The sequence below is a fragment of the Cydia amplana genome, chromosome 4, assembly GCF_948474715.1.
Source record: "Cydia amplana chromosome 4, ilCydAmpl1.1, whole genome shotgun sequence".
Taxonomy (NCBI): domain Eukaryota; kingdom Metazoa; phylum Arthropoda; class Insecta; order Lepidoptera; family Tortricidae; genus Cydia; species Cydia amplana.
In genome coordinates this window covers 925424-951797 of record NC_086072.1, presented here as the reverse complement: position 1 = coordinate 951797, position 26374 = coordinate 925424, and the positions used below count along the sequence as shown (strand labels likewise).

General features: G+C 35.3%; 1 protein-coding gene and 1 long non-coding RNA gene across 4 annotated transcripts in view; one reads left to right on the top strand and one right to left on the bottom strand.

Moving 5' to 3' along the window:
- The window catches only part of LOC134663122 (uncharacterized), a 407475-nt gene extending 403071 nt beyond the window's left edge, over positions 1-4404 (bottom strand). The window contains exon 1 of the long non-coding RNA XR_010098123.1: positions 4349-4404. This is a non-coding gene — a long non-coding RNA (uncharacterized LOC134663122). The remainder of the gene's footprint in view (positions 1-4348) is intronic.
- Positions 1-26374, top strand: part of LOC134663062 (uncharacterized) — a 258300-nt gene that overhangs the window by 199562 nt on the left and 32364 nt on the right. For all 3 annotated transcript variants that reach the window (XM_063519369.1, XM_063519368.1, XM_063519370.1), the window contains exons 4-5: positions 20755-20827; positions 25264-25431. In XM_063519369.1, the coding sequence (XP_063375439.1) occupies positions 20755-20827; positions 25264-25431 (241 nt within the window). The remainder of the gene's footprint in view (positions 1-20754; positions 20828-25263; positions 25432-26374) is intronic.

The window sequence follows — 26374 nt, the reverse complement described above, 5'->3', positions numbered from 1 at the left end:
TCATAAAACCTTGTCAGAAAACGAACAACAGTCGAGTTTTCGAAAGAATAACAATTATCGTGTAGGTACAATACAAGTTCGAAATTGTAGTTCCTTTCAAATTGTAACAAATTTTACGATGGGAGAGGCCTTGGCATTATTTGAGATGAATTAGGACGGGTGGCGGAGATTTGTTGTACAAATTAGAGACGAGTTCAAATCTTTAACATTTAACCCTTTGTTAGGAAACCATTGGCAATAATGACCAATTTGGCGGCTTTTATGAGAAACAGACGATACAATTTGCTTTTGCCTTCAAAATTATTTCACTGGAAGCAAGATGCTCGGAGGAAAAATACGTTTTTAGTAACACTATATAACTTATTTATATGTCCAAATCTATAAAAATTTGAGATCGCATAATTATAAACTTAAATTGTTGCATTGTATTCAAAACTCGCCTAGTTCTTTCTAACATGTGCGATTATCGAATCGTATAATGTATTACCTATATAAGAGACTGTAGAAAATCATCATCTTCCTCGCGTTGTCCCGGCATTTTGCCACGGCTCATGGGAGCCTGGGGTCCGCTTGGCAACTAATCCCAGTAATTGGCGTGGGCACTAGCTTTTACGAAAGCGTTTGCCATCTGACCTTTCAACCCAGAGGGTAAACTAGGCCTGTATTGGGATTAGTCCGGTTTCCTCACGATGTTTTCCTTCACCGAAAAGCGGCTGGTAAATATCAAATGATATTTCGTACATAAGTTCCGAAAAACACATTGCTACGAGCCGGGGTTCGAACCCGCGACCCCCGGATTGCAAGTCGCACGCTCTTACCGCTAGGCCACCAGCGCTTAGACTGTTTTAGAAAATGCTTCAGTATTTTTTATTTTAAATATTTGGTCTTCAAGTTAGATAAGCAATATATATTTACAATAATATTTAACAATTAAATGTAGCTTCCAAGATATCGTGCCACAAAAAATAGGCAATCATCTCTGCAACACGAAGGAGCCTATCAGATGAAGCAAAATCTACAAAGCTAATAAGTTTCTTGTGGATATTGAACTTAGCATGAATTACGAATTACTACTGACAGCCAAATAATCCTTTGACGGCTCTATTTGCGAAGAGTAAACAGATTCTATCATCTAATTTGTAAACCAATAGATTGATAACTGATACTGCTGATAATTCTTAGAAATATTAAATATTTTATAATACGTCATGTCTAATTGCTAAATAACTGTTCAAGCAATTATCATTTGAATCTAGAATCTTACTTTTTGACCACTTCTAGATAAAACGTCAAACTTCAAAATTTGTTGTAGACGCAAATTATTATTACTATTACATACAGCTTAATTATTAACTCGTAAGATCTATTTTAACGGAATATATCACGTATGATGAATTCAAAATACATTCTGACGTTTCAAACGCTTTTCTCCCTTTTTTTCTGTGCTGTTATATTTTAAATTCATTATTCGCCACATATCCCGTTAAAATGATTTATTTACTTACTGTTGAATCTATTATATCATGATCTTCTCCTAATTTCAATGGTAATGATTCTTCTACATGCGCACTAGCTTATATTGTTTTGAGATCATGTAAATCTTCAAGTATGACAAAAATGTATCGCCGTGACAGCCGTATCCTGCTCAGGCTGGTTCGGTTCAGTGGGTGTGGCGAAGGTCGCCAGGTTCGATTTTGTGCGTGAACTTTAAATCACTTTGTCGACGCTTTCTTTATCGCATGCTATAAATGATAGCCATATTCATCTCGCTTGAAGTATGAATAAATATTGCTCTTATGTGAAGATGCATTATTTTACACTTGTTGTTTTTGGTTGGGTGACGTTTTAAAGCGATTTTGTGCTGGTGAGATTCGTAGTCCGTTTAATATGTAACCAGTCAAAGTTTTTTTTTTGTATTCAAATTGAATTTGTTAACGTTAAATGTTATTTTAGGCCGCTTTTAATTAGCTGTGACCTTTTATATGCTATAGTGCTATCGTAGACGTATGTCAATTGATATTTTAATCAATCATCTGTACACTTAAAGTGTTCTGAATTATTAAATCACAAACAGTTGGAAATTTCATACAAATCCACTCTCCATTGATCGGGCTAATAACATTGTACCAGTACGTATTTCATATTTGCGTTGCGTTGACTCGTGTTTGCCTTTGTGAAGTAGTGAGATATGATCTCAATCGTTAGTACCATGAAATTCTGCTATTATAGCCAGGACATACATATTGGTGTAGGAATTAGTTCTAGTTTATTTAATCAGTTCAGATGAACGGCTTTTGAAGTTTGCAGTAATTTATTAAATGGATTTATGGGTCATAGTGTGAACCAACTTGTCATTTTTTATTCACTGCGCGAAGATATTATCTTAGCAGTTTATTGATAAGTACCTATATGTTTGTGTATAGACAAAGCATTCAAATGACATTGCTTTAGATATCACTGTCAGTCATTTAATTGACACATTTAAGTGCTGGAGTAGAAAAAATTAGTATTTACTGAGTAGGTAAATATTTTAGTGGTCCCGAGTGACAATGTTGACTGACTTGGCAAAAGGAGAAATCTCTTTACGATGTAAAAAATATTGTAGTCGAGTTTGAACCTTTCAAATGTCGTACATTTTGTGACTCAATGTGGGTGCGGTGTGTTAGGGTCGGCAACGCGCATGTAACACCTACTTAGTGTGTTAGGGCCGTATGCTTGTTTCCCACCGACTTAGTGTAAATAAATAAAATAAGTATTAAAATGTTAATAACGTTCTTTTTATCTTTTCCAGGTATGTACAGATGTGGTAATATCTTATGGATGGAGGTAAAATTTAGACTTATAGCCAGATGTTCAATTATGCAAATGAGACCATCGAAACTACTATTATTATATTAATAGAATTGAATACCTACGTATTCAGTTATTTTATTTTGGTATTTTTCATATATTGATACCTTAACAAACTAGAATAACTATAGAGATCTGACTAGAGCTCAAAAATGACCCCACGAAGGGACAACCATTGAAACCATTTTACTTCATGAAATATAACATATAACTTTACCTGTATGTAAACGCCTACTACTAAAGCTGTCAATATCAAAATACGATACTTCTATAAATCTCTGAATAACAGGCAGCAAATACCTGCGTTGAACTTTAACTGAAATGTTAGATCGATATTTCGTGTACAATGAGTTATTGTGGCATTATTCCCCAGTTTGGATAATGGGGAACGAGTTCTGTAAGGTTAACAATAATATATGTTTTTCTTGTTAACTAGTTATATTTATGGCCTACAGAAGATAATTTAAAATATTTAGATTAAAGTTTTATGAGATCGTCTCTCTTTATTTAGGGTATGGTTTTACATGTTTATTTTTTTAGCCGAAGGCGAAACGAACCTAATTAAGTTTTGAATATCAAAATGTTAATGTAGATTTCGACAATCTTTCCTGTTACTTATACTTTTTCTTATAAATAGATACTCGTACCTACTTATAATATTAACTTTGAGGCGTCAAAAAGTTTCCATCGGCAATATGTTTAGGTAAATTTCAGCTTAGGGCTGATACAGACCGACTGCAACTGGTATGGGACGTTGCCAACTACACGCCAACGTTGCAGTTGACGTGCAGTCGGCGTGCAGTTCCCATACAAATTGCAGTCGGGTTGCAGTCCGTCTGTATCGGCTCTAAGCGACCTTTAATTCAGATGTTTATTTGTTTTGTTGAATAATTTTATTGTAGTATGAAAGTTATCATCCGTCAATCCATTAACGGAGCGACAGCTGACGCTAACCAGGCTTCATGTTACATCTCCCATATTCACCTTACGAATCGTCGCCTGGGATGAAATGACCAATGCAATTTTTATGGCCCAGGGTTTAATTTATGTTTAAAATTATCATCTCAAAACAGAATAACACCACGGTTGCAACAATAGGCCTCTGTTACTTAACCCGACTGAACCAAATGTGCCTTGCTCCATTTCCTAAGACCTGAGAGAAAGCTGTACGATATATCTAACTAGACCACTTGGCAGTTTTATGGACTATTACATCAAGATACTGCATTATAGCACTATTTTCGTTATCTTGTAAGGGTTAGGTACCCTAACGCGTAAGGCTAGTAAACGGCATCGCCCTGGGCCAGGCACGCTGCGACCATTAGTGCCTAGGTAATGTCTAGTTTCTAAATCAGGCTAAACTGTCGTAATCGTAATGTCTAAATGGTGCAAAAAGTTTGTTTTTATTGCGAATGGTATAACTTGGTATTGGTTTGAGTATGATGCAAAATTGTTCAGGCGTATCTGATGGCTAACAAATTGCAGATTATGTAGGTACTTACAGTCAAGTGTAAAAATATGGGTGTATACAACTTACTCAAAAATATGTCCCATAATTCTTAATTCGCTCACATAAGAGCTATGGGACATTTGAGTATGATGAGTGCACCCATATTTTTACACTTGACTGTACATTTGGCCAACATAATTTACTTCGTTATGTTAAATGAAAGAATTACCTATGTTTCGTGTAATGCTAATGAATTAGTGTCTTTAAAAAACTATCAAAACAATCTCAAAGTAGTGAATTGTTAGAAATTTACTTAGGTATAAAATAAATATATACATACAAACATGAACGCTTAAACAATACACTCTTTTTGTTTGGGAAGTCGTGTAAAAATGCTTTCTGCCTCGCATAGCTAAGCTGTAGAATAAACTATCGCCCGCGGTATTTCTGCACCGATACGACCTTCAAACCTTCAAGAAAAGAGTATACTTCCATATTAGGTAAAGGTGTTCTAGGTGTCCATGAGTGACGGTAATTGCTTACCTACGGGCGATTCGTCTGCTCGTTTGCCACCTATATCATTAAAAAGATAAGAGATTACAGCATAATATGTATGTAACATACTACTTATTTTATTCCCAAACAAACTAAAGTGTCATTCTATAGAACTTGCTAACTATGTAAACAAACCGCCATATTGAAAGTGTCAAAAATATGAATTTACTAGTGACTTTTGTTTACATAGTTAGCGAGTTCCATAGAATGACACTTTACTTCCATCAGTAATAAGTTTTTGGCAAAAATTTAATTTTTGGTACAAGCTTTTATCGCTGACTGTACTTTTCTTACGACAGACAACTAATACTCATCGAGACAATTCTAAAAACCCCTAACACAATTAGGTTGCGTTGTTTCATCACAGAGTTCCTATGGCCACCTCCTGTCTCCATCATCAGATCAGTTCGACAGTACCATATTATTGTATTGTCATCAGAACTACATACAGCTGCCAATTTTCATGACGCTACGATCCTTGGAAGATGGTTAAATTAGTTACCTTAGATTCCATTACATTTTAGTTACATACAGGTCGAACTAATAAAAGCTTGTTAAAAACAAACCGCTGTCTAATCACATCGTAACAATTGTATTCAAACAATAAAAAGAAAGTACCTTTTGACATTATAAGTAATTGCCCTGCCACAGATACCAAGTAGAGCGGCGGAAAAGTATTAAAAGCAGAAAGAAAGTAATAGCAGCTTGAATTAATTGATTTTACGCGTGACTTGTCTATTGTAGTTTATGCGGAAAAGCTACAGAAAAGTTGTATTTTGATCGCCGTATAGTATCGCTGCTTTTGAAAATAAATCATGCTTCCGATTTACCACAGAATGCAGTTTTTATGGTGCAGTTAGTGTCGTGATGTTGTTTTAGGTCGGAAACTGAACTAACGGTTGTAGTTCTGATAAAAAGTAGGTTCTCAATACACTACATAGTATAAAACAAAGTCGCTTCCCGCTGTCTGTCTGTCCCTATGTAGGTATGCTTCGATCTTTAAAACTACGAAACGGATTTTGATGCGGATTTTTTGAATAGATAGAGTGATTCAAGAGGACTGTTTATGTATAATTTGTTAACCCGTGCGAAGCCGGGGCGGGTCGCTAGTAAATACATATTTTGGGGACAATCTTACACAGATCGACCTAGCCCCAAACTAAGCAAAGCAAAGCTTGTACTAATAAACAATAAAACAAACAAACAAACGTATAACGCTAAATAGTTTAGTAGTTATGTAGATACAGTCACAGCATATACACTTATATAGGTACTTACTAATATACACATTTTTTCCTTTTATTGACGAAGATTAAAATGTGTACTTATGTAATAAATACAAACGTCTCATAACCGCGTGTACTCGTATTTAAATTATTTGTGTATTGTACTAGATTTGTTTTCACACACCTAAGTGTTAGAAAAGTGAGTCGATAGAATAGCAAACAGTGCATAAATGAGCTTAATATTTACATCTCGTCGTGAGAATAAAACTCTCAGCTGTTTCACTATTTTATTGACATTTGAACGCAGTGTCTTAAAGACGATATTTTGATTCAAAATATAGAACAGAGAAGAGGGAACGAAAAACGGGGCAAGATTTATTATTAACTGCCTTCTAGCCTAGTCAGTAGTGGCCCTGTCTACGAACCAAGAGGTCTCGGGTACGAATCCTGGTAAGGGTATTTATTTGTGTGTTTATCACAGGTAATTATGGATGTTTTATATGTATATAAGTATACCCTTTTAAAACGTGTACTCTCCTTTTTTGAAGAGCCCCATGGTATAGTCCCTCTAGAAAATCTCGACACAATGCGCGGACATTACAGTAAAAATTTAGGTAGGACTTATAAACTTTATATAGGTTTAGTTTAAAAGGCTATGTTTATTCACCCTCACGCAGTTTCTAAATATCTCTGGAATCGTGAAATACAAACAAAAGCATCTCATTTCAAAAACGACACATTCAAATCATTTTTATCTTCGCTAAGTTTAATTCGATCCTAAATACGAGTCGTGCTCTCGATCGAGCCGATCGAACGCAAGGTGACAATCTCCAGCGCATCGCAACGATGGTCCTTGGCACAGAACCATCCACATCGGTTTAATGTCATCCGAGCTTTGTGGAAGATCTATTACTTGGATGTTTAGCTTGATCCGATTTAATGTTGTTTGGCTAGCTTTATACAAGTTTACGAATTACGTATCATGCATATAATATAGCGTATTATGACGTTTATGTGCGTCCTATTAAATATAGGTGACATAAGCTAGTATAGATGTTCCCAGAGACCGTCCAATTTTTCAGTTTTACGAAGGTTGAGTCCATATATTTGCAACTAAACACAAGTAGCAAATGTATCTACTCGCAATAAATACTAATCAAAGTATAAAGATACCCCAGCCAACACGTGCCAGCCACACTTATCCCGCAGTCGCACTTACCCGTATTGACCTTACATTAACCTTATATGTATTAACTCAAGTAAAACCCAGTGTCATATACCACACCAGCCATTGTGATGTTATTTAACACTGACACTGCCGACCTACAGCGGACATCTTTACGTAGGCTCAGAGTAATTAAAACTATTCTAATCTGATAATCCCAACGGAATTAAGATTTCCACATTTATATACGGTGACAACAATACAATACCTACGTATTTAATATGCAAAGTTAATTATTAGTTTATTAGGTACCTACATGAATGGCCTTAGTAACTTATACGATACGATCAGAGTTTCATTTCACGATTTTGTCCTTGCAATGGAAGAACGAAGGGAATAACTGATATATGAAACTAAATACTAATTAATATGAAATGTTGTTTGCTTATGCTTATTTTGCTTGTATTCATTGTTTAGAAATAGGGCGTACTTATAGCTGGTCAACCAAATCTTGTCAGTAAAAAAAGGCGCGAAATTCAAATTTTCTATGGGACGATATCCCTTCGCGCCTACATTTTTCAAATTTGCCGCCTTTTTCTACTGTCAAGATCTGGTTGACCAAGTATAGTTGCCAATTTTAGTTAAGATAAGAGTTTTTATAATTTTTAAAAATCTTAAAAAAAAAACGACAAAATTATAATAGCGTAATGAGTGATAAGTTCTAGTGTACTTGGTATGTAATTAAAGTTCAAGAATTGACATGGCTAGTTTTTATACCAACAAACTAAATTTTAGAAAAGTAACATATACAAATATAATATAGCGTGTACGTAAAAACTAGCCAAGTCAATTTCTGAACTTTAATTACAGCCCAAGTAAACTAGAACTTGGCACTCATTATAGATATCAATTCTTTTGCCGGCGAAGTCAACAACGACGCATATTCTTAATGTTGAACTTGGCTCTCATTTCACATTTATGTTTTTGATGGGATACATCTATCTATGGAATGCCGGATCTTCCACTAAGTAAAATATGATGGCATCTTAATAATTGTAGTGCCGTGGTCACTGTATTTAATCTGTCAGAAGCAAACATCACTGTCACGTGATATAACATTTCCGAAGTAATTTACATATAATTACACTCTCGATATGGTTGGTTATGGCTTAAGGTGTATTATAGCAATGATTGTGCCAATGTTGGTACTTTCTCCAAAGTGAACCAGAACCAGTGTGAATTTCTATTTCATGTTTTATACTAAATTGATACTTTTGATGTAAATAATGGCTTTTAACATGATATTAGAAATAATGGAAAAGTTGAAAAATTCACGGTGTCAGGCGAGACTCGAACTCGCGACTCGGTTGATTATGGATTACAACTGGATTTGTTATGAATATGATCTGCCAGTGTCAAAAGTGACGTTCCCGGTTGAAGAAATGTCACTTTTGACACTGGCTCAGACAAATTCAGATCAAATGCATTATCTTTTATTACAATCAGAATACGCCTCCTAGTAGTGATGGGTAGGACATCAATTTAAAATGAGTTTGTATGAGTACCTCATTTTCTAAAATGAGGTGTTACAATGTCTTACTTCAAATGAGGTGAGGTACTAGCATATTTTCAGCATCGACTATTCCATTAATTCCAACAGCGACAATTTTTTTATGGAAGGTTTATGTATAATTTGTTAACCCGTGCGAAGCCGGGGCGGGTCGCTAGTTATTATATAGAAGTGACTAACTTACCACCTCAGATTAAAGTGATGCGCGCGAGTAAATGAGTAAAATGAATAGAGGAGTGAAGTAAGACATTTTTGCGGTACGAAGTACTGCGACAAATTAACAAAATGAGTGGTACAAATGAGGTGCCTCACGAGTGAGCGACTCAACAATACCTCCTAGTCTTCTTTGATTCAAAAGTTAAGCAAGCTGAGGAAAGTAAGTAATAATTGAACATTTTGTATATATGTGTTATGCCGTAGGTATTCACTAATCTTAGTGTAAATGCGACATAAGGAAATCCCTAAAGGCTCGAGGTCATACTTTCGCCACAACGTAACATGACACCATCTTCACTAAACCTGTTGTCATGTCTCTGAACTCTGGACTCGTTGAATATTTTTGTACTTATCTTAACATAAAAAGAGATATACCATTTATGACAAAATCGACCTGTTATACTTCATTTTTTCAAAGTTAAGCGAGTACTCAACAGAAGCACTATTTGTTAATTTTTTAAATATGTTTTTGGCACAAACCTCATGTTATTGCTTGACAAAATTATAATGACATCTATAATCACTTCAGAAAAACATTTTATCGATAAGTAACTTTTCCAGTGTCACTCAAAATCACTGTCACTACATAGTATAAAACAAAGTCGCTTCCCGCTGTCTGTCTGTCCCTATGTATGCTTAGATCTTTAAAAGTACGCAACGGATTTTGATGCGTTTTTTTTAAAATAGATAGAGTGCTTTAAGAGCCAACAGGAGTGGTCATTTCTCCATACAAACGTACTCGACTGTTTCCTCCGTGGGTTTTGAAGCTAGAGCAATGATTTTTTCAACACAGATTAATATTGTCAATATCTGTGTCGGACCGTTTTGCTTTTTTTGATATTTTTGTTTTTTAAGGCGCTAGAGCCCTTCAAAAATGGCCAAGATGGCCTAATTGACTATGCCGCAATGAGAGGCGTGCTATTCAAAACTGACATCAATTATTCAAAAAATCAAAACGGTCCGACACAGATAATATCATAATCATTTAAATTTCCAAATTTGGTTACAATTGGTTAAGTTTTGGGGGAGGAAACAGTCGAGTACGAAACCTCGATTTTTGAGTATTTTACGCAGGATTTTTCGCCTTGTCCTTATCGTACTAGTTTTAGGAGCCGCTTCCGTTAGCGAGACGGGTATATTTACCTAAAATATTTAAATCTTAGCTCCTGTTGGCTCTTAAGGGGAAGGTTTATGTATAATTTGTTAAACCGTGCGAAGCCGGGGCTGGTCGCTAATATGAAATAAGTATCGTTAGAAACTCACTAGTATTGCGCCAGTCCCGAGAAAAATCATTAGGTATAATACCTAATAATCGTGCTAGATCGATGGTGAGCCCGTTCAAAATCTTTGTGTTACTATGTGTTTATTTTCTTATTAATACTTATGTATAAAATTGGGTCTGTTTAATATTTTTCACTTCAGCAGCTCGAACAAGGGTACTTTGCTACTTAAAAACAGTGAGCAAAATCGCATTTTGCTCACTGAGTGAGCCTATATGAGCAAAATGAGATTTTGCTCACTCAGTGAGCAAAATGCGATTATGCTCACTGTTTTTAAGTAGCAAAGTACCCTTGTTCGAGCTTCTGAGGTGAAAACTTAATTGTTGGTATATCTTAAGAAAACATGAGTGAATAGAGGTAAGTGATGAAGAAGGAATACATTTTTCGGGTTATCTAATATGTTCTCACTGCTGAGGTGAAAAGTTTTGTGAACTACACGAGATCAAAGTTATTTACATCTCGTGCGCTTTTGAGTCCCTTACTACGCTCAAGATTCTAAATTAGATTCACTCGCTACGCTCGTGAATCTATTATAGAATCTTTCGCTTGCACGGGACTCAAAATAAGCACTCGAAGATATATCAAACTTTGATCTCTTGTTGTACAAATAACTATTCTTCCTACATACATACTTCCTCATAAAGTTCAGCAAACGTTATTAATTATTTTAAATCAACTCTCACTATAATATAGGTACAACTAGTAAATACCGGTTAATGGCACGTCCCGTGTCAACTAGGAAACAATTTACCGATAGATTTTCCATCCGGAACATACGTAATTGTGATAATACTCAAGTAAATCCGGTACTGAATTCCTTACTTAAAACGCCGTATCTGTATAGTAACGCCATATTGGCATACGCCCTTTTTGCTTGGGGTTTTACCTATGAAAAAGGCGTATGATTATATGAGCGCTATAGCGATATACGCCCTTGTTGTTGAAGCCTGAGCGGGCAAACAGCTTTTACTTAATAGTATGTCATTCCGATCGCTTTCCGTGCAAAGGCGGCATTAAAACCTATGTTATCAAGCTCTCTGATGAACTATACTATGTAGTTCTTGTTCGTGTAGTTTAGCTCTATATTCTTAAGAGGATTTTATACTAATATTGTAACAATACACGATTAACTATACACAACCAAAAATAATTAGAAAATTTGTGAAAATTACATGTTTACGTGACTTCTATCGAGCCAATTTCAGCTTCTTAGAGTTTTTGTTGGAGTCTGCCCTCGTCAATTTCTTTATGGCATTTGCCCTTGATCAAAACATGTAAAAATTCAATATAAAAACTATAATTTTGCATTAGGCCCCTCTTAACATGTCAAACGCATTGAACCCTTATATTCTTTTTCATAAGAATTCATTTCAACCAAATAAAAGAAAAGGTTCAGGTCGTGTCATACCAGGAGAGTTGGCAGAGGACCGGATGAGTTGGAGATTGCTCCACCGACAAGAGCACAGCTCTTAAATAGGAAGAAGAAGAAGAAGATAACAGTTTCAATTTAGATTTGCACGGAAGGCTGAAATCACCCGCGCCCGCGCAGCTAATAGAATACCGACCGAGGCGCGTGCTTCCGCGAACGAACGAAAGTCCACATTTATATTTATCGATAATTGTTACTTTTACTTTCTTTGTCGTATGCAAATTTGTTGGTAGGTGGCGTTGTAAACTCTCCGTTTTATTCGTTTCACTTTACTGTGAAATTTGTAATCACTCTCTTAAAACAGGAGGTTATTATTTTTCATAACAAAGTGCAAGATATTGAATATAATTTTAAAAAAATGTAATAATAAGGAAAGTCGATGCAATGTTCTTGATAATTTTGTTTTTATTATTACTTACTTGTTGATTTAGTGATGGATTTTAAAACTTTCACATAAAATAATTATATTACTTTCTTAATAATCGTAATCTAATACCAATTTAGGTACTACTATACGAATGATGATGTATAAATTTGAAGAATTTCATTGCGTTCATTTTGTAATAGATGTACAAGATGTGATACATGAAATTATGTATACCTACATTTTTATTGCGTTTTTTTATCGATTAAAACGTTTTCTAATATCAAAAACAGTTCGCAAACTAAAGATATTAGGTTTCGTTAAAGATTATTATAACAATCACGTCATCAACGCAAACTTTACACGCTTCGAATAATGATTCCAATATCGACAAAAATAACCTAAAACTTGAGTTTCTTGTGAAAAGTCGTGCTCGTTTTTATACTAACTTTAAACTATAAACTTCCTTATGTAGCAAAAAGCTAATCAATAGGGATAAATATCCGCAGCCTATTTGTTTACGCCTATTATGCTTGTCAAAACAATACACAATTTTATAAACAACAAGTCACAATGAGGTAACCAATTAAACAGTCATGATAATAATTATAGTAGTATATTTATTTTTAAACATTGTCAAATAAAGCGTAAGGTTTTTTAAAGTCATAGTCCGTCTTAGCTAACTTTGTACTGCGTTGAATAGAACAACGTGAGGGAGTGTCATTAATCATTATAAACGTCATATTTTGATAGAAAGACTTTGTCATAGCAATAGCCATGTAGCTGGGTCGGACTCTAGTAATCTTTAGTAGTAGTAGTAGTAGTAGTCGATAGTTCATTTTATCAACGCGGTAGCAGCACTAGTTCCCGTTTACCATTGGCAATGCAGATCAATGGCAGCACTTTCTTCAATGGTTTATTGAACAGCCTATGGTTAAACTATTAGGAGAATATCAAGTCATGGCGATAGAAATCTGCTACAGTTATATGGTGGTGAAATGGTTTGACGTTTTCTAAATTATGTGTTATGGAAAGCAGCGTATACTTAGAACAGCTGATGATACATTAGTTATTGTGGATAAGAGAATTAGACAGATTAGATTTAATCCCTCACATAAAAGCTGCTCGTATTGACGTACTTATACCAATTTTCATGCTTTCTACTGGATAGGACCATTTTTATTACTAAGAATTTAGAATCTCAACGAATAATCGTAATATAACCTGTTAAGATTAGCTTTGCAAAATAAGTACCTATTTATATTGCTGAAAACACAATAAGGTGCATGGAGTTAACTTTGAAAGTGGGATAATTTTAAAAATGCTAAATATGTAATAATATTGGAAAACCTATGTAAGTACCTATGTTCAACACATAAAAATATTGATTGGTTGAAAGGCTTACCAACTTACTGTTGATACTTTCGAAGTCACCCCAATGCATCTTACAATAAAACAACGGTACTTTTTACCACAATTAACTCTTAATCAAAAACAAACGAGCATCTTTCCACCATGAAAACTCACACCAATGAACCGTGTCTGAAAGCAGTTAACCAAACAATGGTTTTGCAGATTTCATGGTACGCGGCCCGTGGTTCCGCGCCTTGAACTTGGCTGTGACAACCATGGGCTGTGACAGCCATGGACATGACTGTGGAGAGTTCCGGGACATTGTTGGGTAGGAAGAGGAAGAATATAGTCGTACAAAACAATACTTTATATTTGTTATTATTCACGAAAACGGCATTTAATTCCGTAGGTATAATACGTTATATAATTCTCTCCGACGTACGTCCAAGTTGAAATAAAGGACTAAATGCGGAAAGTAAGAATAACTCTATAGTTCGTTTTTTTAGCATTAGAAAGAACTTGAAAGAAGGTAAGCAATTTTGATATGTCTTTTAATTGAAAAACACTTTTTAAAAATTAATAACTATTACTTATAAAAGCAGAAGACTATAAAAGATCGTATTAGATTCATAATTGTTACATATTTACCGTAACTTATTTTTAAAATGTGTTTTTCAATTAAAAGACACATCAAGATTGTTTATTGTTTACCTTATTTCTAATGCAAAAAAAAAAACGAACTATAGTAGATATTGATGTCAACTTTAGCCAGTCTTTCCTGCCGTTGACGAGTAGAAATAAAAGAGTTATGTATTTATTAACCGACTTCCAAATCTAAAAGGAGGAGGTTATCAATTCGGTTGTATGTTTTTTTTTATTTTTTTTATTTTTTTTTATGTTTGTTACTCCATATCTCCGTCATTGCTGGACCGATTTTGAAAATTTTTTTTTGATTGCATGTATATGCTTACAGATTGGTCCCGTTTTTGTCAAAACCCAGTTCTGATGATGGGATCCATGAGGAATCGAGGGAACTCCTCAAATCTTAAAGGCATACATATAGTGATTTTTGTATTTTTATCAACAAATCAAGCATATACGAGGGGCGTTCAATAAAAAGTGAGAATGAGTATGTTATATACAACTTTTATTAAATGTTATTTTATTTTTCGACATAGTCACCTTTTAGCATAATACACTTAGTATATCTTTTTTCTAAACTTAATATTCCATTTCTAAAAAAGGTTTTATCTTGAGTACTTAAAAAATCTTGTACTGCAGCGACTACCGCGTCGTCGTCTTCAAATTTCTTGCCTCTTAGGTATTTCTTCAATCTCGGAAATAGGTAGAAATCACTAGGGGCGAGGTCTGGTGAATACGGAGGATGCTTAAGGATCTCGAACCCAGCATCACGTATTGCAGCCATTGCAACGGCGGACTTGTGTGCCGGTGCATTGTCCTGATGGAACAACACAATTTTCGAGAGTTTACCTCGCCGTTTTTCACGGATCTCATTGCGCAATGTTGCTATTTGTTTGGCATATAAAGAGCCCGTAATAGTGGCTCCATGCTCGAGATACTCAATCACTACGACCCCTTTACCATCCCAAAAAACAGAGCCCATGACCTTATCGGCAGATGGGCCCACCTTGAATTTCTTCGGAGTTGGAGATGATGGCCTTTTCCATGTCATAGACTGCAGTTTCGTTTCAGGGTCGTAATGATAGAGCCATGTTTCGTCCATTGTTATAAATCGCGCCAAAAAAAGTTCCCGGTCTTGCTGTATCAGGTCCAAAGCTTCTTGACAAATCTCGACTCTAGTTTGTTTTTGCGTGTCAGTAAGCATTCTGGGTACCCAACGCGCTGATACCTTTTTCATACCCAAGCGTTCATGTAAAATATTATGCACGTTCCCCGTTGAAATCTTTACATTTTCAGCAATAAAACGAACCGTGACACGACGATCCGCCAAAACTAAGTTTTCGACTTTTTTCACAATTTCTTCAGTTACTGCTGTAGTAGGGCGTCCGGAGCGGGGGTCATCCATGGTCGATGTTCTTCCACGTCTAAATTCGGCGCACCAACGTGTAACTGTCGAATACGGAGGAGCATTAGACCTTAAAGTGTCCCGTAAATCTAAATTGACTTTGTCCGTAGAAAATTTTTTCAAACACAAGTATTTAATAACGGCGCGCAGTTCAATTTTCTCCATTTTCGCTAACGTACTCAACAGCATCGCAAAGAAATCGCCGTATTTTTTTTTAAAACAAAAAACAGTTAGTTTTTTTTTCATGGCAATCAGCTAGGTAGATTAGCTTTACCGGCCAGTATTTACTTTCCTAATATTTAAAGAGTTTGCATCTCATTCTCATTATATATTGAACGCCCCTCGTACATTCAAAAAAGTGACATTTGATGAAGTGGAACTGCTGATGATGATCAGAACGGAACTCTTCAACGACGCATAGTACACGTTTGACGATTTGTCCTCTTCGTTATGTTTGTTAAGCAAGTTAAGTTTTTAAGCCACATTTTTGTCAAGCTCGAGTTCTGAAGATGGGATCCATGAGGAATCGAGGGAACTCCTCAAATCTTAAAGGCATGCATATAGAGATTTTTGTATTTTCATCAGAAAATCGAGCATTTTCATTAAAAACTGTCGCATTTGATGCAGCGGAACTGCTGATGATGATCAGAACAAAACTCTTCAACGACGCATAGTTCACATTTGGCGATTTGTCCTCTCCGTTATGTTTGTTAAGCAAGTTAAGTTTTTAAGCCACATTTTTGTCAAGCTCGAGTTCTGATGATTCCCATCATGTGGCCACGAGGAATCGAGGGAACTCCTGCAATGTTAAAGGCATGCGTATAGAGATTTTTGTATTTTCATCAGAAAATCGAGCATTTTCATTAAAAACTGTCGCATTTGATGAAGTGGAACTGCTGATGATGATCATAACGGAACTCTTCAACGACGCATAGCTCGCATTTGGCGATTTGTCCTTTTCGTTATGTTTGTTAAGCAAGTTAGGTTTTTAGGCACATTTATGTCAATCTCAAGTCCTGAACATGGGATCCATGAGAAATAGAGGGAACTTCTAAAATCTTAAAGGCATACGTATAGAATTTTATATATTTTCATCAGAAAATCAAGCATTTACATTACAAACTGTGGCATTTGATGAAGTGGAACTGCTGATGATGATAGAACAGAACTCTTCAACGACGCATAGTACACGTTTTGTGATTTTGAATTTCGATTTTGACTTGGACTGGGCCCCGGACTCCGGACTCGGACTCGTACTCGGACTCGGACCCGGACTCAGATCCGGACACGGACCCGGACCTTGACCCGGAAAATCACTATGGTACCTAAACTAAATATACCACTATGATTACCATAAAATGTATACATATACTTGGTCAACCAGATCTTGACAGTAGAAAAAGGCGGCAAATTTGAAAAATGTAGGCGCGAAGGGATATCGTCCCATAGAAAATTTGAATTTCGCGCCTTTTTTTACTGACAAGATTTGGTTGACCAGCTATATTACCAAATAAAGTATAAGCGCCGTTAAGTGGGTCCAGGCTAGTAGTTAGAGAAGTCGGTTTTTTTCTATTAAAGATTATTTACTTATTTATTTGCGTGCAAGTGTTGTCTCTTAGAAATAGGTACTTTTCGCCGGATGTGTGACTAACAATCAACTTGTTTACAGTTATTGACATGGATCTCTGCCTACACAAACAAGATTTTTTGAAGAAATAGTCTAACAATGCATTAACTGTCATTATTCATCTGTTCTACTTCGTAACTAATGTAAAATAGTTATTTTGGATACAAGTGCGAAAAAGAGGAAATTCGAAACGAGTGGCGATAAAATAAAACACGACCGAAGGGAGTGTTTTAAATCGACACGAGTTGCGAATTACCTATTCGCACGTGTATCCGACAACGTTTTACAGTACATATGGCCCTTTAAAATTTAACATTTGCACGAAAAGTGCTATTTTACGCACTAGTGCGGAAAAGTAGACCCATATGTACTGTAAAATCTAATTATAACTACCACAAAATGCCTTTAAATGGTTCTCACGTCAATATAAAATTACTTAGTTAAAAAATAAGATGACGGAACATTCATAGAATTACTGTTTAGCTTTTGCAAATCTCTCTTCTTCACGTAGCACGATCCTAAAATAAATATACATAAGCAGCAGCAAAGTAATAATCAATATATCTGATCTATTTGCTACTATTAACATGTACCTACACAATGCGACCGTGCTACTAGGGCTGATTGCATTTCGTCAGCACCCATCATCGTGAGCCGCTACACTAAAAGAAATCTGTGCATAACAATAACAACATATTTTGTTACTACATACACAAAAATTGGCACCTGCGAACTAGGTATGTGTTACATTACTTGAATTTGCCAATAGATATTAGTTTTGTAACAACAAAATCGATTTGAGGATATATTATATTGATTATATTTATTCCTTAAATTCAGTTATTTTTTTAATTACTCATTGAGTTCAGCTAATATTTTTTTCAGTGTAATGCTTATGCTCAAGGTCAATGTAGTATCAAAATAAGATCAGATGCTTAAACAGAATTGGCCTCTAAATTATTAATTCAGTTAACTACGTACCTATCAATTTATTCTCAAGGCGACATAAGATAAAAATCCTTGCAATAATCCTACACCGAACACTATAATTTACGTGCCTCAAACGAAACCACAACTTCATTTAAACAGGTCGTGACTTGAAATTGGTAATCACGAAATAACACATAATTGAATTAGATATGAAACAATCGAATTAATTTTCTATTTCATTATCTGACATATCCTTGACTGGATCACGCATGTCGAGTTTGCCAGTAATGTGCGGGCAGTGAGCGTTAATAACAGACAGTGGGCAAAGTCGAGGTCTTTCTCTATGTATTTACTGATAGTGGGCAAAGCCGAGGTGTTTCTATATGTGTTTACAAGTTCGCATGATACTTCACACGACAGGATGTTGAAAACGGGCACGCCCCGTTTACTTAATTCCAACTAATCTGCTTTTTCAACAAGCGGCGTAGGTACTGATGTGCCTTCGAAAATTTTACGAAATTGTGAAATTACCACATCGGAAAACTTCAATAATTTTCCGACAGTGAAAGTCTCCTTGATTTCTTTTTGCAATGGTTCTGAAATTTGCGAGAACTTTTCAACTCCCTGTAAATGCGTTTTTGAAAGTTTCCGCAAACTGCTTTGCTTTATATATTTGGTTTTGGTCAAATTATAACATTCTGAATGGCGACGAAAATTATTATAGCACGGTAGAAAAAATTGCAATCAGACAAAGTAAAATATTCCGGTTTTAAAAAATTGATGAACTATTTTCGAAATAATTGAAAATTCTGTGTCAGAAAGCCACACATCATACCACACAAACAGTCCCCATATCGTGTAAAAATTAACGTAGAAATACCTACCCTAAGCACAGATTATATAATAGTCCCTAACCTACACCTGAAAGCATTACGTTCAAGGCATCCTGTATATACAGGGTGTAACAACATTACCGGACACATGCTAACTGTATCTCACCAGTCTCTATCGACTCTGCGTAATCGGTAAGCAGGCACGCGACAGCACCAAGGTCTCCGTTCACCTACACTTGCTTAGCAAAAAGGCCGTAAGTATGTTTGAGGTTCGTACTTTGTAGGGACTTGTGACGTTTTAGGTTTGGGGCTGCGCGTGCGCCCACTGGTTCGACGACCCACTGATATGCAGTGACATTATCCAGAGGAACTGTACCTTGAGGTGTAATTAAAATATTTATAGGAAGATCTGAAAGGTTACTTACTTATAAAAACAAAGATACTTTTACACACGATGAAAGTGATCCTATTTTTACGTCTTGTAAGTTTAGACGTGATAATTAATTTGTATCAATATTTATTTATTAATATGGTATTTAAAAAAAGTAATATATTATGATCGGAATAAATATTAGACTAAAATCTTTTGTGTCATAGAAAAGAGAATACTTAAAGAAAATAAGTAATTTGTTAATTTAACCTAATAAAGTGTCATAAATTTTCAGAGTATCAGAAAGATAAGCATTTCCATCATATTTTAACAAATAAAATTGTCAAAATCAGAATACACCTGAAAGAGCTTTAATATTTTAACTCATAAATATTAGTGGATACATCAAGATGCTCGATATTTTAAATTCAAAGCTCAAATGCCACTACATATTTTTAGAAGCTCAGAAGGTATTAGAAACAACAAGGTCAAACTTCTAAGATCACAATGTGTAAGCGTGCCAATACAGTTCAACTTCCAAGCCCTTTCTAAACTTGACCTACTTTAGTTATTGTTACTATAAGTATATCGCTTACCAGTTAGTGGTACGTGACCATACAACTAATATATCGCAACGCAAACTAACAAAAAACTATTTAAAATTGATTAAAAACAACCAAGTCATTAAAAAATGCAATCGCAGGTGTATCATTTGAAACACGCTCGCGGCGTCGGTATAACATTTCTATTAATAAAATTATACCATCTTCGTACGACCTTACCCACGTAGTTTCCTAACATTTAAATGTCAAACTCATTCGTGCTATACAAACACCCGTATTCTGATTCGATTCTAAATAAATTCTAAACGCAAAACTGTCATGTGAAATTACTTTCGAAAGAAATCATTTAGGGACGGCTTCCATTGAATAGAAAACTGCATAGTAGTGACTATAGCCCGTAGAAATAGCCATCTGTAGGCATCACCAGAACAACGTACTTGAGTTGAATTTAAATGGCGTTCTCAGAGCAATGCCAAGGAACGGTTTTAAGAAAACAATATTCCTACAGCATTTTTAATTTAAAAAGACGTAAGTGACTATCAAAGTGTTGTAAAGATACGTCTTTTTAGCTTAGAATAATATTAAACGGCGACGAAATACTAATGTGAGCGAATTCCTATGCCGTCATTCTACTATTTGTTACATGAGAACCAAATGTCGAACTAGATTTAAGTGTCTAACGGAAAATGCCGATAGAAATTATTCACGAAAAATATAAAAATTCTATGGTATACAAAGTCTTTGAATAAAACAATACTGGTAATAAAGATGGGTTTTTACGCTTTGTAAAAATATCTTGGCAAGCCACCAACGCATAAAATAGGCAGATCAAAGATATTGATATTGAAAACGTGATAAGAATAATGTAGATTTTGAAATTATTGTCATTTTTATTATTTGCTCATGTTTGTTTTGTTTCTTTACAGAATCGGCCTTTGCGGGTTCGACAATCCTCACAGAGACCAGAAGACAGAAGAATTAAAAAGACATATAGGACAGGTAAGAAATCAATAAATAAAAAAACATTCAGGTTATTTCTTTCGGTGGCCGGATAGCCCTGATATTAAAAACCTTAACTTGAAACTCTATCTTTTGTAGGTACCTTATCTAATTATCTAATACCTTTAAACGAGCAATTCTTGTTCATTTATATATTTATTTATTTATTTATATATATGTTTCGGGGATCTCGAAAACGGCTCTAACGATTTCGATGAAATTTGCTATATGGGGGTTTTCGGGGGCGAAAAATCGATCTAGCTCGGTCTTATCTCTAGGAAAACGCGCATTTCCACTCGGATGAAACTATACGTTTTCCGAGCGAAGCTCGGTCACCCAGATATTCTAGTCTTAAACGAGCAATTCTTGCTTATTTATTTATTTATTTATTTACCTATATGTTTATTTATATATATATATTTCGCGGATTTCGGAAAAGGCTCTAACGATTTCGATGAAATTTGCTATAGGGGGGTTTTCGGGGGCGAAAAATCGATCTAGCTAGGTTTTATCTCTGGGGAAAACGCGCATTTTTGAGTTTTTATATGTTTTCCGAGCAAAGCTCGGTCTCCCAGATAGATATTATATTTTTAACTCCACAATACATACAATACACATGTATATTTCCGTTACAATGAATAATTAGAATCTTTGCTCATCATTAGCCGTCATCCATGACACCTACGCTAAAAACGGACGTGACCGATCGACTGTAACCGCACGTCTGAATCGAACCTTTTTTGTTAACCCTAAAATTAGTAAATATAAAATGACGTAATTATCATTAGCTGAACCAGTGGTGATTGTGGCGAGGCTATGAAAAAATCTAAAAGCCTTAATATACAATAAAATCGATGATAAACAGAAATAAATGTCATATACTCAGAAAAAGTGACCCAAGGCTCTAGTGCCCCAGGCTGGAATCGAACCAGCGTCCTCTGCTATCGCGGCAGGTGCCTGTTAGCTCTCGGCCACCGGGGGACAGCGGCATAGGTCGAAATCGATGATGTTAAACTTATTATCTGCCACCTGCTTCCTAAATACCTAATTGCACAAATGTAATCCGCACAAGCATCGTTATGACCTTATTCTACATTAATACTAGTTATATAAACCATAATTTCTGCATTTTCTGCCACAAGCTTCGTCAAAAAAAGCTAACAAAATCATTTAATATTTAAAACTTTCGCGTTTTGAATACGTATTAACTCACCCCAAACTATGTCTACCCCAAACTTTTTCATACACTTTTCGTCGGGTAGTTGCACAAATCTCTGTTTTGACATTTTGCTGGGACATCAGTTAGCCGGGTCCACGACCAGTGAAACCTGTGTCGAAACGTCGGTAAATAAAAGTAATAAAACATATTCGCGGTAGACCCGTCTATGAATGTGAGTTAATGTGTAACCTAACCATGGTGACATTGACACAATTTGTCACTGCATGTACAGAAGCTTGATCGTACTCTGCATACGATCGTACGCATCCGGTTTGCCCCGATCTAAAACTTCTTTTTTTCTTTGATTGAGCTAACAACATTAGAAGACCAGTCATTAAACTACACCCGAGCATTAAGAACAAACGCGGCCGGATAATGTTGTATTACGACATACGTCGGAAACAATTACTACATAAATGGTTGCATAACACCGAATGCCATAATTAGATGCTTGACAGCGGGTGATGGGAAAAAGATGATACACTGGTGTTTCCGAGTTAACTGTGGGTAATTTTACTAATGTAATTCATTGCACATTAAAGGAGAACTTTAAATAGACAGAAACGTTCACGGTTGGAGAGTTTATGTAGTACAAAAAGAATGACCATATAAAAAAACGTGATAAAATCAAAACAGCACCACCTAATAGTCAGTCTAAGACCCATCGAATTTGTCACAAACCAGTTAAATACAAGCGTAATGAAATTTTTGAGCTGTTTGGCACAAAAAGATACACAGACACAACACCTCTCTTTTGCGTCGAGGGTAAGAAAAATAAGTTGTCGGTCGCCTCTGGCTTAGGAAGCCATATACATAAATTCCGCGAAAACTAGTGCTTTTGCTAAAATTTTAAATAAAATCTGCATTAGATAGAGCTAACCGCTAACAAAATAATCAAATTAGAGAGACAACATGCGATGCAGACAACATTTCAAATAAGGATATGCAGCAAAAACCTCCAATCTAAATTTAAAATGAAGAACACATAAAAATCCTTTTTAGGATCAAACTAACACGACATTGATTGAAAACATCCTAGACAACAGGAAACGATGATCAAGAATCATGTTGCGAAATGTTTCTAACAATAGGATCCAATACATTTTGACATTCAAATGAAAATGATAACGAGCTGTCTAAGACAAGGTCGGTACCTTGGCAAATATTGATTTGGTATCAAGCTTTTAATGCGATCCTAATCTAAAATGCTGTATTCACTATAAGAACTGTAAGGAGATACGATCTTTTAACTTAACCCAGCAAACGTTTATAGTATAGATATGAAATTTAACTTTAGATGCCTCGGATAAACAAAGAATCGTTTTGACTTGATGATTAATTCGTTTAAATTATATTCATCAAACATTAAACGTAACAGAAGCTGGGAAGTTGTTATTGCCCGTATCTAATTTTGGTGTTCTTGAGTCAAATGACCTATTTAGAACAAATCTGTTTCTATTTAGAAAAAGTCTGTGGGTTTGAGTGGATTTTAGACTGACCTTCACATCAGTTTTATTTTTTATTTGTCTAGTTCTGATCCGGTGAACTTTACTGTCCTTAGAATTAGAATTGCTGTTGGTTGCAATATTTACGCGTCGCATAGGATCACCTCGGCATCCGTCCATCTAATACTTTATGTATTTCTGAAGATTGATTGACATAAATAAAAATGAACGAAATTAGTCGTTATAGTCGTTAATGGTTCAATTTTAGAAATGAACACAGAAATGTTAAATGTTTATTCAAACGGAAGTTTTTTAGACTATAAAGGTCAAGCAATTTTGTTATTTTTTGGGTGGTCCATCATACAATGGTTCAAGATCAGTAGAACCATATTATGCCACAAATGTCTAATAAAGTAGTTGAAAATCCAATTAATTAAATTGTTACCACTCAAATGAATCAATTATAAACGCACGGGTGCCCGTCTGGTATTCGAAACTGCCGCGACAATTAAGTCGGGTTTCGTCAAACTACCACCGTCCAGTTAACTGACAATAAATAAACCTTATTGCAAAGACTTAAGGTCGAGCGATGTTTAGTTAAGGGTACTCCACTGAACTGCAATGTTGCTCCACTTCCTAAAACGCTACCGGCAATTTTGCACTTGCAAATGGCGGATATGTTATGCCAATCGATAACGCTCCTAACGGCCTTTGAAGCTATGCTAATCGCTCATTTCTTGCAATCATCACTTTAAATTAGTTTTGACGTTGGTTACTTTGTTGAATAATTATTAATTGTTAATTCGTAAGGACGTGTAATGTTCAAGAGAGTAATTGATAGATAAAACCAGGTTTAATGGTACTTCTCAAACTATGGGTTTAAAATGCTAAAGACAAGTCAAATACTGCTTGAATGTTAATGAAGATTATTTATATAAATCATATCAATCTGAATTTATATATACTTTTAATTTGTCATCTAATCTGCAGATTCTTAATCATTCTCATTGCCAAACTTCAAAAGCGACATTTATTGTCAGTTCCTTAATAGGATATTCATTTTGGTACTCTCAAAACCTTTTCCGTGCATTGTCTAAATCGTTCCCAAAATGTGAATATTCATAACAATGATTTACTTGAAATGCCGCAACCAACGTGAGACACAACTGATGTCATAGGTCAAAAGATTATTAGAATATGTTCTATTGTTGACCTCGAATGCTATAAATCACAAGAAGATGAATAGTGTTAAAGTAACGAAACCGAAGCATCGGTTAACCTTGAAGTATTTGTTGATGGCATGATAAGGATTGATTGTGATGTCATCGGTCGTAACGGTGAAGACAACAAATTATAGAGCTTTTTATAGTATTGATGATTGATTACTGTGTGGACGCAAATGTAAACATTGACTTCGTGTATAAGACTCTTAAATGATGTTAGACTATGTAGTCACTGGTCAATTAGTAATATATCGAAAATCTGCTTAAGTATGTCCTTAGTACATGTTACAACAAATCAATTTACTGAAAAAAATAATATTGAAAAGGATAAAACTATGGATTTTTTGCGATCAATATTTTGACAAACTTTGCCATAAATAAGGCGACCGTGCAATTCCTTACATCGGAATCACTTTTATCTTATGCCTTTTCAGACTTGTCGGTACAGAATCGGTGATCGAATTATGAAATTAATCGGTCAAATCAAGAAAGGGAAAGGAAATTAGTATACCAAGTAATTGTCACATTAACTGTTCAATTTGTCCACAGGGAGTAAAAATCAAAATGGACGACGCGGGTAACATACTCATCAGACGCTATTCGAAGAGTAGTGTGTTCGTGAAGAGTACTGCAGCCACTAGCACCGAGGAGACTGCTATTGGCCAGGATATAATCAAGCTGCCGGGGTATGCGCTTGAACAGGAGAAGATATTCAAGGTGAGTTTATAAGATGAAAACGACTAACTATTATTGTCGAGAGCCTGTTGTGTCCCACTGCTGAGCAAAGGCCTCCCCGCTATTTCCTTTTAACTAGTTTAAACAAATTGGTTTGACGCTGTTTCTGCCGTGGCTTAAAAAATTAGCAGTGCCCAAACCAAAATTGACAGCAGTACATTTTATATGACTGTAGTAGAATGCCCTTACGCCTGTTTTAAAGAAATTTAGTTGCAGCATTTCGGTAACAGTGAAATTAGAATAGTAACTTTGCTGTACAGTACTTACTATTACTACAACTAGGTGTACTAGTAGGTTAGGTTACATACAATTTATGTCAATGGTAGTAAAAAGCTATATTCTAGTAGGTACTGTAAAAAATAAATTCTCGTTTCAGATTTTGAAACACAATCTTATATCCAATGATCACGCTATAAGTATAATTATAGGACATAATTTTGTTTTGTTTCAAATTCCCATTAGTTTTCCATTAGTCACGGGACTCGTAAGTCGATATTACTGCAGCTGCACTTAATGACTACGATCAGTAGGTAGCTCGCTGAGATCGATATTTTCATCTATCGATGCGCCTGATCACATGCCCTACATTTACCCTTCAACTACCAACAATTTTGAGCAAAGCAACATTATATCTTCGACTCTTTAATCTTAATGCCGATCGAAATGTATCTCTATTACTATTATAACAAGACTTATTTCAAAGTTGCATCGCCGTGATTGTCTATTCCGTACAAATATCGAACAGGTGTTTACCAGCAATAACTTCCTTTGATATGGAAGAGTTTATGAAGTAACATGTCGAAACGATCGATAAATTTCATGGCTGCCTACATAATTTAAACTACTTATAAGGACGCTTATTTTACATGTTGCCACATTAACATTTCCATATTTATTGTGTGCCCTTACGAATTGGATAAATAAA